The sequence below is a fragment of the Paralichthys olivaceus genome, chromosome 18 (genome assembly GCF_024713975.1).
Source record: "Paralichthys olivaceus isolate ysfri-2021 chromosome 18, ASM2471397v2, whole genome shotgun sequence".
Lineage (NCBI taxonomy): Eukaryota > Metazoa > Chordata > Actinopteri > Pleuronectiformes > Paralichthyidae > Paralichthys > Paralichthys olivaceus.
Genome location: NC_091110.1, coordinates 2,979,963 through 2,991,725, shown reverse-complemented (window position 1 = coordinate 2,991,725; position 11,763 = coordinate 2,979,963). Strand labels below are relative to the sequence as shown.

At 40.0% G+C, this 11,763-nt stretch overlaps 2 protein-coding genes across 2 annotated transcripts; one reads left to right on the top strand and one right to left on the bottom strand.

The window, feature by feature from the left end:
- Positions 1-424: 424 nt before the first annotated feature.
- On the bottom strand, positions 425-4,037 carry mrps24 (mitochondrial ribosomal protein S24). The gene is made up of 4 exons (XM_020082300.2): positions 3,761-4,037; positions 2,513-2,590; positions 1,534-1,645; positions 425-817 (listed from the first exon to the last, which is right to left on the bottom strand). Exons 1-4 carry the CDS (start codon positions 3,800-3,802, stop codon positions 534-536), a joined length of 516 nt encoding a protein of 171 aa, XP_019937859.1. The 5' UTR covers positions 3,803-4,037; the 3' UTR covers positions 425-533.
- nudcd3 (NudC domain containing 3) lies at positions 4,025-10,260 on the top strand. The gene is made up of 6 exons (XM_020082299.2): positions 4,025-4,605; positions 5,096-5,382; positions 6,819-6,951; positions 7,042-7,185; positions 7,279-7,467; positions 8,527-10,260. Exons 1-6 carry the CDS (start codon positions 4,408-4,410, stop codon positions 8,635-8,637), a joined length of 1,062 nt encoding a protein of 353 aa, XP_019937858.2. The 5' UTR covers positions 4,025-4,407; the 3' UTR covers positions 8,638-10,260.
- The last annotated feature ends 1,503 nt before the right edge of the window (positions 10,261-11,763 follow it).

Below are 11,763 nucleotides of genomic sequence, written 5' to 3'. Positions count from 1 at the left end.
AGTGGGGATTTTGGTTAATAAGATATTTATAGAACTAAATAAATATAACATGAATGAATGTACAAGGATTTAAAAAAGTGAATGTGTGTGGAGAGTTGACTGAGAATAGCACGTTTAAGATGTGAAACATTTTGGTCAGAAGATTCCACTTAAAGAGAATTGTTAAAAACAATCAGCAATCCTAAAGTTTCTCCATGCAGCAACAAACTTTGTACCATTGATTCTCATGATTTTAAGAAAATTCTATATTTATAATACATTTGATCCATTTTTTGTATCTGTGCTGCCCTTCACTGACCATGTACGGTGACCCTGATGCAACACTTTGGGTAGAACCACAGCAAACCAGTGATATGGCATATGGAAATAAATTGTTGAAATCGGATGATCATTTCAGGCATAATGTTTAATGACACTCAAACACTTTTCTTTGATTTTGAAAGTTTAATTGAAAAAAAAAAACCTGTTAGGGAAACTGGAAACAGGTGGCATCACTCATTGAACAGGAATGGAGAAGGGATCCAAATCATCCATCAGAGGTACTTGTACACAGCTTTCTCCTGCAGGGTCTGAATCTCTAGTTTGACGGGACATTTGTAAAAGTGCGACAGCAGTGACTCCGTGTAGCCAATCAGGAAGTAAAACTTATGCGGTGGGAGCTTCTGTAACATTAAAGCGCACACGATGAGCAAGTTGCCGCGTCTTTTGATCACAACCTCATTTGCCAGGCAGTTGTGGAAAGTCCCGAACATGAATTTCCTTATGAAAACATCCTCTACAGAACGTTCAGCTGCTCCCTCCTCTCCTTTGAGGTTACCTGGCAGAAAAGGGAAGGAGAGTTTTCCTGAGGCCTAAAGTACAATAAGGTACATTACATTACTATACAATACATGCGGTAACAGTTACTGTGATATATCATCTTCAAAGATCAATACATCTCTGCACATAATAAAGAAACATCTAATGCTTAAATTGTTTAGAATTATTTCCCCTCATAAGATTTCATGATGACTATAAGTGACATCACATGCATGTGTCCTTTTGTGTTGACTGTGCTGATATAAAAGTCAAAAGTCTAGTGCACAAATACATATTTTCAGGTATCTCTAACCTCATCTTACATAGATAAGATGTGAAGCTTATATAGTTCTAAAATAATTGATGATTATATTGTAGGTATGATGTCATGACATCATGATGATTTCATTACAGGTTCTGCATGATGATTTCCATCAATATTTTTCTAAGCGAAAACAAACCCATAAATCTTCTGACCAAACTTCTGACTCACTGAACTGTGTCAAATTCGTATGATACCCGGCTTCTTGAATATGGAATTCTATTTCTATACTTAACAAACCTTGATATTTTAAATGTTTCAGACACATGATGCTTTTTAACGACCTCTAATTCTTTTAACGGAGGTGCAGTTCAGCTTTACTCTCTTGAGCTTGCTGAGCTTGACACTTTACCACAACGGTAGTTAGATGACGACGCTTTATATTGCTCTTTAACAAGCTTGGTCATGCTCACTGGTATGCTGCGACAGCCATCCCTTGCGATGGCCAATGTGTTGAGGGTGAAGTGCTTGCTCATAGGTCAAAGGTTTGTCTCCTTTCCCCACTCGGATACGAGCAGCTCGATTCTAAAGATCAAACAAAAAGAAAGAGACCACATTTCAGGTAACACAAAATAATGGTGGGAAATGTTCAGTAAACCAAGAGGTAAGCCAGACTTGTTAGTGCATAGAGCAGAAATAGCTGCTATAGCTCAAACAATCTGATCTGGACTTTATGAAGTCTGTGGAAGGTTTCACACTGAACCTGCACGACCAAACCGCTGTTTTAAGATCAGACAGCTCCTCTGTCACTGTGTGTTTAAGACAAATTAATGAATTGTCTGTGTTTGAACTGAGTTCAGGTTGCGTGTTGTGAGTCAGTTACAGGTGAAAGAGATGTAGAGCTGGATTTAAAATCATGTTAATGTGAAAAACAATAACCAAAGTCAGTGCTTTGCATGGTGATGTTGTGTTTCAAGTCGAGTCGGTTGACATTGAAGGCACACACAGGTGTGCTGTCTATGTCTGTGGAGCTTACTGAATAGACTCGTGTGTCATCATCACTGCTGCTAACTGCCGTTTGTCACCGGATCATGTGTCACAGTAACTGTCAAAGTTGCATGTGGCTTAAAAGAAGTTGAGCAATGCAAGAATGAGAGGTTTCCAGCAGCTGCTGTATTTCTAAGTCATGACGATCAGCTGATACAACATGTGGAAATGTGTTTTCTGCCCCAGGGCTGTGTGCATTGGAGATTTTATGAAGGCCAAACAAACAGATCCAACTATGAAACAGCATTTTATCAGTCAAAGAGAAACAATGTGAAATTTTTGTTAATGGCAACAGTTGACTACAGTCTTGTGGCCTGCCATCAGAGTAGTTTTACCCCCCCAGACACACACGCACCCCCAGTGATGTTAGATCAGAAGAAAGCCTTAAATGATGTCACTGTTTACCTTGCAGCACACTGAAGTAACATGGAGGCTTCTGCTTCCAGAGGAGCTGAATAATGATCCAGCCCTGGTTAAAGCCCCCTGTAGAAAAACAGAAGGAACGCAGTGAGAGTAAAATACACACTGCAGTTACTACAGTGAGGACTGAGAACAGTTTATAGGCTGAGGGGGGGTTTAGGAAATAGAGCTTGAGAAATGTTCTTATGCTCAGAGCAGAAAAGTGTAAAGCAGAAACCCCCAACACAGCGAGACGCTCAAGTTACAAATGGACATTAAAGTTACAAGTCTGAATTTACACGTTTCAGTTGCAAAAAAACTGAAACGATGCTTAACAACACGGTGGTCAACATAATACAAACTGCATCACACTGTGATTTTTAATGATTTTTCATTCCTAAGGTGAGCAGGCAGGATATTATAACACATTTCATCACAGTGCAGTCTAGTAAAAACACTTGAATACATAGCTGTTGTATTGGATTACAAGAGACTGTCAAGGCTCAAGTAGACGTTATACACAATTGGTAGCTAATTTATTGGGTGCACTTATATAATCTAATGCAATCCAATCCAACTGTTCTGGCATTAATCAGACTTTTATCATGCGTGTAATGTTCAGTTAATTTACACTGTCTCTGTCCAATAAATAATAATAAAGTTGAATAAAATGCTCCTCTGACAGAAATCAAAAGACAAGACACCAAGTGAAGAAGGAAAGACACAAAAATACTATTTTATTGAACGATAGCTTTTTTAAAATGTAATAATCGAAATTAAAATATATCGTAACGTTGATAACTGTGGGAACGTGTCACTTGACACATTTTTGTTGCCTTAATCCTGATTTGAAAAAAAAAAAATCCAAGATCTGTGCGAAGATAGATATTTTAAACCCATTTAATCTCACCTTATTATCAAATACAATCCACATTCATAAAAAAGAAACACTGACTTCAACGTGGCACCAATTATTTAAAGTCAAATGGCTGTGGAAATGTTAGATAACTACGGTCTATGCATCTGTTTCAATGTTGTAAAGCTTGCACGTGTCTGTCATGTAGCAGATCACATAAGTAAGTTAAATATCAGATTATGAATTCAATCTCAGGTTAATATAGCCACACATGAAACCGAAGCTGTTGGTGGTAGTAGCAATAAAGTGAAATGTGCAGCTGACCTCAGCACAGTTAGTAACATGTCTGCTTACTGCCAGATGAATGTATTAGACACATTAAAACACTGTTTTCTTACCAGGAGCCTCGCGCTGCCTGCGCCGCTCAAGGACACCGCCATGTTTTCTGAATGTTTGTTAGCCGGCTATGCTAAAGAGAGCAAATCCTGATAGCTAACTTGTTAATTCTCTAATGAAGCCGTGGTTTTTTCAGAGGAATATCATAACTTGGTTCGGATATGATTTTTTTAAACTGCATCCAAAGGGCAAAACGGTTCTTTTTCACGAAAACTCCGCCTGTAAACTGGAACTGTTTATTAGGGCGCCAGGTATTTGTTTCCACCGGACGATTTGTGGAACGTACCGACCGCAAAGAGATAAATAAAATAGCACAGTGAAAGAGTAGCCTTGATTGAACTTGTTATGACAATTGTCTGAGCTATAGAAGTGTATAATACTGCTTTTTTATACATTTTTGTTTCCTTCATACTGTTTTATTTTATTTTTCGGTCAAAAGTTACGTAGTGGTTGAGGTTTTGCACTTATACTGAAAACACAGAACCGGATGTGTGGTTGCTGTTCTGGAAGGAGGAACACAGTCGTTCAGAAACGCTGATCAGAGCAGCTCGGGTTGTTTCTTTCTCGTTTGAACTCGCAGCTGTTTCTTTTCACTCTTTTTGTCGATTGGAAAAACTTCCACGATCGATCGAAAACGTCCGAAGCCGCGATGGCGTCGCCGCTGGAGATGACGGAGATGTACGACAACGCTCTGCTGGGGATCCTGCAGCATGTTGGAAACATTCAGGACTTTCTTCAGATCTATTTTGGATTCTTGTATCGCAAAACGGACTTTTACCGCCTGCTGTCCGGCCCCAGCGACAAGATGGGCTTCCCCCCTGGCGTGGCGGAGAAGATGGTGCTCAAGGTGAAGTTTGTTGGAGAAACAGGTTCCTCTCTCACCTGTTCACGTCCTCCTCCAGCAGCCAGCATTGACAGCCTGTGAACCTGTGCTCATATAATGTTCAGGGGAAGTCAGAGATTCATGTCGATTGCTCCTGTGTCCCAGTTGGAAACCACTTCCTGCTCCAAAAGCAACGATAACGCATCATAATCTGTCAAACCCGCAAAATACTCAAGTACATGAATGTCAAATTTGTACTTCAGTACTGTACTTGGTTAACACATATGTAATTAGAGGACCTGCTCATTATTATCTTCCATAGTTGCTTATTGATCCTAAATCTAACAAACTGACCGGACTGTTTTAGAGAGTTGTTGATCTGATCATTTGAGAGGATGTTGTTTGGTCCTCTGTTGAACCGTATTACATTAAACTGATATTTACTATAACATCGCTGATGTAAATGTGTTTGATAATTGTGAAATTCAAGCCCCGATCTGTGATTCCTCCTCAGACGTACAAGCTGTTCGAGAAGGTGGCAGAGCACGACAGAGAGAGACAGCTGAGCGAGATGCAGAAGAGAGCGGAGAGCAGATGTGTTCCTCAGGCAGTCCAGGAGCTGGAGGTGGCCACTGAGCCTCCCAAGGAGACAGAGGAGCAGAGCGCCAAGGCACCGCAGACGGAGAGCTCCCCGCCGGATGCTGGACACGTTTCAGCCCCTGCGGCCTCGGAAGCGACCGCTCCAGGGCCAATCGCTCAGGGAGACCAGGCAGCAGCCGCCAGCACAAACTCAGCAGAGCAGTGAGTGACATCCTGTGGTTTATCAATCAGAGCTTCTTGTTTGTGTCTGCGAGTGAAATCTGACTTTGTCAACTTGAAGATGACATTAAATGTTGGCACAGCTCAGTGAATGCACATGCAGTGGTCAATAAAAATGTTCATGTGTGAGCTCCAGCAATGTGAACGTTAGGATTAAAAGTAAATGAGTAAAGTCATATAGGTAAACAATATAGTATAGTTAAGAGGTACCAAAATATAAATGTTATAAAGTTTAAAGACTACAAGCTCTTGTTCTGCATTAAAGGTCCAGTGTGTAAGATTTAGGTGAAAGGGAACTATTGGCAGAAATATAATGTAGAATAATCCTCATGATGTTTTCACTAGTTCATTTCATCTAAATTGTATGAATTGTAGTTTTCTTTACCCCAGAAAAGACCCTTTATATTTAAATACTTTATATTTACATCGAGGGGGTCCTCTCTACAGAGGCCGCCATGTTTTTTACATTAGTCCAGACTGGACAAACTAAACACCTTTTGAGTTTTTATGACAATTAAAGGCTAGCACAGTTTTTTTTTTCATGTTTGGAAGGAGAGGGTGAGGTGAGGGGTGTTCAGCTGCAACATGCAACAACAACACTAGATATCACTAAATTCTACACACTGTACCTTTAAAATTTCTCCTGTGACTGATATGAGTCCATCTGACAATATTAGGGTTGTTAATGCTGATTCAATCTTGGACCGAAAAAAGAATTAATAATAATTATGACTTTATAATTTTCAGCAGTAGCAATAAAGTAAAGGTTATATACATCAATATATATTGCTAATGCATTTTGTAAGCAGATACACATAATTGATCGTCCTCAGATTTGTAAAATGTTTTGCTGTTTATCAGGTGTTCGTCATTCTCTGCTCATAGAGCTGCTCAAGAGTTTAAAACCACGACCATCGCTCAGAAGCAAAATTCATTTTTAAACATGACAAAAACAATAGTGTGATGTCGACTGACAGCCCTAGTTGGACTCTTGCTCCTACAGATCCCAGCTCTTCGTGATACTGCTTCGCCAATATATATGTAAATGTATCTGCTACAGGTGGAGTTGCTTTTTAAAAACGTTATAAAAAGGTAAATGGTTTATTGTGGTGGTTCCCAACCTTGAGGTCTAGCGCTAGAATCACCAGACAAATCTGAGGGGATGTGAGATGATAAGTGGAAGGAGGACAGAAGGAAAAAGAGTTCTGATACAAACATTTGTATGAATTGCTTTTTTCAGACTTTGATATTTTGTGAAATATTAGATCATGTGGGTCTCAAACAGTTGTTTAGATGAAACCATGTGAGAGGTGTAGAGAAGAAATGTGTTGCTGCTTTTCAGGTAAGAGAAAGATTTGAACAAAACTAGAAGGTCAAGACCAAGTTTTAAGGTCTTAAAACTGTTTGTTGCATTGCAGGAGTCAGGAGAGATTTCAGTGTGATCCCGACAGTTACAACGGGGCGGTGAGGGAAAACTACAGCTGGTCTCAGGACTTCACTGATGTGGAGGTCCGCGTGTTTGTGCCAAAGACAGTTGTTAAGGGCAAACAGGTAAACGTATTTATTCAACCATCCAACACACAAGGAGTTATGCTCTCTGTTCACTTAACGCAGGCGAGTCTGACTCGTTTTCATTCTCAGGTCAGCGTTAGCCTGCAGACCAGCAGCATGCGAGTGTGTGTGAGGGACGGAGCCAAAGAGGAAACACTGATGGAGGGAGAATTCATGCACAAGATCAACACAGAAAACTCTCTGTGGAGCCTGGAACCTGGAAGCTGTGTGGTCGTGAGTAAATGTGCCACTCACCTTCACATCCATCCCCTTTTTTTTTTTCCTACAACAACCTTTCACAGCTTTAAACCTCTGCTCGGCTTCCAGCTGTCACTCAACAAGACCTCAGAGGTTTGGTGGAACGCCGTGTTGAAAGGCGAGAAGGAGATCGACATCAACCAAATTAACCGCGAGCGCTCCATGGCATCAGTTGACGACGACGAGCACGCCGTGTTGGACAGACTCACGTTCGACTACCATCAGAAGCTGCAGGGCAAGCCACAGAGTCATGAAATGGTGAGGACACAGCTCAACACAAACATGAAGGTTTTATGCTATGCAGTCCAACCACGTCTGAAATCAAGGGTTTTTGTTATTCAATGCTTTATACAAACACGTTGTAAGAAGTTTATAACACACTATAATGGAGTTAAAGGCAGATTCAGTACATTTGTAGTGTTAATTAATGTACAGTATTTGACATTTTCTCCTATGAAACATAATTTATATTACAGTATTAGTGTTTTAAATCATTTGTGTACTCATAACAAGTGGTAGTTGCCACACAGATTCATTCAGAAACACTTATACCTGCCTGTAACTGCATTATTGTGTGTTATATCTCTTTTACACCAATAATAGCAGGTATATGTGGATATTTTAAATCTCATTAGATGCCACTAAAAAAAAGGCGCTTGACTCCTTTCCCGCTGCCAGTAGAGGAAGTTCAGTTTTTTCCTCCCGGTGCATTGTCTTCAACATAACGAGTGCACAAGAAAACTGAGGCACTCTTTCACCTCGCTGTCTTGCCAAATTAGCACATTCACTCGGGTGTCTCCTTACACCGTCACTGCTGAACGGAGCTGGAGCCGATTTAAAAACCTGTGTCTACTGCAGTCATTGGACCTGGGAGTAAATGCCGATTATATCCATTCCCATTTCACATAAAAGGACAGATGTTAGTGGGTGTAAGTGGGTTTTTTGACCAGTAGAAAATGGGCTTTATAAACCATTCATCAGATGTTTATGTACCACTTATAAATCCAAAACATCAGGGCATAAAGTTAAGAGGTACAGCTGCGTGTGAAGCATTTTTCTTCAGTCATTCAGCCGTGCAGATGTTTCTAAACTGCCTTTTAACCAACTGAACCTCCACAATGTCGTTCATGTTGTTTCATGAGGTTGTTAAACATATTTGATTTAATGCTGCACCGAAATGAGGTAGAACATAACGAGGAATCGTTTTTTGTGGTCAGTTACAGTAAAGTTGACTCACCCCTAGATGGCACTGTGGTCTTTATTAGCTTAATAAAGTGGGGAAATGTTCAACACACCCATCTCCGTGTGTCTCCACAGAAAGTGCACGATATGCTGAAGAAGGGCTGGGACGCCGAAGGCTCTCCCTTCAGAGGGCAGCAGTTCGACCCGTCCATGTTTGACATCCCACCCAGTGCGGTACAGTTCTGAGGCACGGCCAAATATCAGCCAAGTATGAACTGGATCCTAGTTTATTTATAGAACTGCTTGTAAAAAAAGACATTTACCTGCTGGTCTGCTGTGTTGGAGGTTTGTTTTTAAATGTAAGAGCAGAACTAAAGCCGCTTATTGTGGCGAGGACTTGTTATTATATGAAATCTGATCATTCTGTTGATTTTGCCCACTCTGCAGTGCCTTGTCTGCCCCCCTGAGGTACTGGATTCTTTTTTTTTCCATTTCTATTCTTGTAGCACTGCCCCAAACCTTTGAGCATTGAATCACCTGTCATTGTAACTGGTCACCTTCATTTCCAACCTTCTCGAAGTAATGACAGGAGAGCCCACCTCTGTTTTCTATCTGATGATGATGATGATATTAGTAATATATCAGATGGAGCTGTATAATTAAGAATGGAGAATTTTTATCTTTTATTCGCATCTGAACATTTGATAGGTTATTATTTCTGTAAGGCTATCAGAGTGTTAACAAAGCAAGAGTAAATTGAAAAGTCTGTTTTACCTGCAGCAGAATGTCTAGCGGCAGATTCTTTTTTCCATTTTAGCCAACTTCCTCTAATTTCAGCCCTGTTTACATATTTATACATTATAGATATTTTACATTGATTACACACAAATAAAATGAACTTAAAAAATAATTCTAATTCTCAATGTTCAGGGAATGTAGGTTGAATCTTCCACACATGATCGATCCTCGAACACATGATCACTGAAGAGCTGCTCTTCAGAGTGATTTGTACACCAGACAGAAGGCAGGGGAAGTCACTTGGTCATGGAAGCCTTAGGTTTACCTGGTTGTCAATGTTAACAAGTTATTTATTTAAGTCCACACGCTGGATATTGGATTAGTTGTGTTCACCCTTAGTGCAGGTGTCACAGTTTGATGCAAGAAGCAGCTTTTAAAAATGGCCTCCTCAGAGTGTTTGTAAAGATAAAGATCAGATCTTTGCCACTTACTCATCAATTAGAAATGATTAGTTTCCATCTTTGTTGAAAATATGACAAGGCCTTACAACTTCAATAAAATAAAAAAGCCTTCACATGGTCAATGCACCATATGCGCATGTTTTACTATGATACATTGTGATTTCATTAATACCGTATGATGATGAATGATTGGTTAATCAAAATGTGCTGCAAATTGTTTCTCTAGTTTTAGCAGTTGCAAAATTGAATGGAGACACATCATGAAGATGTCACATGTCAGAGCTTTTGAAACTTCCTTTGGGTCTTTTAGCTTCACCACCTTTTTTTGCAAGTGCTGCACCTGAAGGAATATGTCAAAGCGAGTCAAGCAGGTGAAATGCTCTGCTGTCGAGTCCACAGAGGAGCACGCAGCTCTGCATAGACCCCCGGTACCAGAGCCCACAAGAGTAAAGTAGTTTATTTATCATGGCAAGTTAATGTCCCAGCTGCAGTTGGTAAAGAGGTGATGGTCTGTGCAGGGATTTAAGTGTCTGTCTTCAACCAGGTGATGAGGCGTCTCCACCAGCTGCAGGAGAGCTGAACCTGCAGAAATGTAAAGTTTTATTTCTGTCACATTTACTGGTTTTCACTCCAACATAAGGCTGTGGTAAATAAAAATTCAAGGAAAGCGTATGTTGTTCATTCTTTTTGTCATATACTAAACATCACTGTCAGAGTTCAGTCTGCTTGAGGTAGCAGTGTTGCACGAACACCACTTTCATTCTCAGTGTTGCATGCAATAATAATGCCAAATAATGTTCAATCCATAACTAAAGTATAAACCTCCTGGCAGATACCACTGTTCACTGTCATATACTGGTGGTGTGTTAGTGAAAATACTAAAATAATGCATTTTAATAAAAAAACAACCGCAAAATACACACAGTGATTTTTTTCTGGGTGCCCCCCTGTGGATTTGGGTTAAGGTGCTAATATTGAACTTCAACATCCCTGGTTCGTTGCACATCATCTTTGTGTCTTCATTTCCAATAAAGACATAATCATGATGGTATGGCCTGTGTAAGGCATATTACAACAGCAGCTGTATATGTGAAGGACATACCCCTTGTCGAAGTGGTACGGCACAAAGAAGTGGCATGACACACAGTGGTATGCTGGAGGACAGTGGTATCTGCCAGTGTTACAGGAGAGACAAACTGTCAGTGAATCACACACAGCACCAGGATATCATCAGTAACAACTTGGTGCTGTTTCCATCAAACCTCAATTATGCACACAAACAACTGTGGACACCACAGACACGTAGCTGATGGTGTTCTTGTTCTACGTTCTAGTCCACTTGCAACATGAGCTCTTGTTATTGATTACTTTTAAAAGTATATAACACAATGCATTACAAGAATGTAGCCTAGTAGAAAGTATTTACTGATATATGTATGAGTATGCATGAAACATTTACAGTGCAGTACATGAACTAAGTGAATGTATTCTGTTACATCGCTTGTGGTAGCGTCATGTTTTGACTGCTTGGAGACAAAATATGGGCAACGAATTAAAAACACAAAAAATAGCTCTTACAACCATATTAGTGGGAATATTCAGTTTTTTTATGAATGTAAACCCACAAAAAATCATAAAACAAAACAAATAAATAATATGCAAACAAAAAGAATAAAAAAAAAAAAAAAACACTTAAAAGTTGATGAACTCATTTCCCATTGCCAGAGGAAGAGTTCTCCTTTCTGTTCTGTTCCATGATGAGTCATGTTTGACGGCTCAAACGTGCTGTAAACTGATAATTGTTGGATGATTTTTCGAAGAAGTAAAAAACACTAAGTACACAAATGTTATTTGGGGTTCTCTGCTCAGATGCATTCACAACCACAACAAAACCTCTGCAGGATTCATGCGAGGGGTAGAGCAGCAGGCACTCTGGAGAAACCCTAGAGGTTCTCCTGAGTTCAGTGCATGTTTGAAAGCAACTATAAAGACCAAGAAGAAATGTGTGCTTTCACCTGGGTGTAATGCTTCCATCATTATTGATTTTTGATCTACTGCAGAGTAATCTAACCAGGGAGTGAATGCCAATTTTATTCAATTCCCATTTTGAAGACAAAAGGAGCTAAAGTGAGGTTGGTGGGGGCCCAACAATACACTTTTGCTCTGCGGCCCC

Bases quoted from the DNA above. Each gene is read 5' to 3' on its own strand.
- mrps24 (XM_020082300.2), bottom strand. From the start codon at position 3,802: ATGGCGGTGTCCTTGAGCGGCGCAGGCAGCGCGAGGCTCCTG. The intron at 2,591-3,760 runs GTAAGAAAACAG...GTTTTTCTACAG, and splicing joins CAGGCAGCGCGAGGCTCCTG to GGGGCTTTAACCAGGGCTGG. The intron at 818-1,533 runs GTGAGCATGACC...CTTTTCTGCCAG, and splicing joins ATGGCTGTCGCAGCATACCA to GTAACCTCAAAGGAGAGGAG.
- nudcd3 (XM_020082299.2), top strand. From the start codon at position 4,408: ATGGCGTCGCCGCTGGAGATGACGGAGATGTACGACAACGCTCTGCTG. The intron at 7,186-7,278 runs GTGAGTAAATGT...CTCGGCTTCCAG, and splicing joins AACCTGGAAGCTGTGTGGTC to CTGTCACTCAACAAGACCTC. The intron at 7,468-8,526 runs GTGAGGACACAG...GTGTCTCCACAG, and splicing joins AGCCACAGAGTCATGAAATG to AAAGTGCACGATATGCTGAA.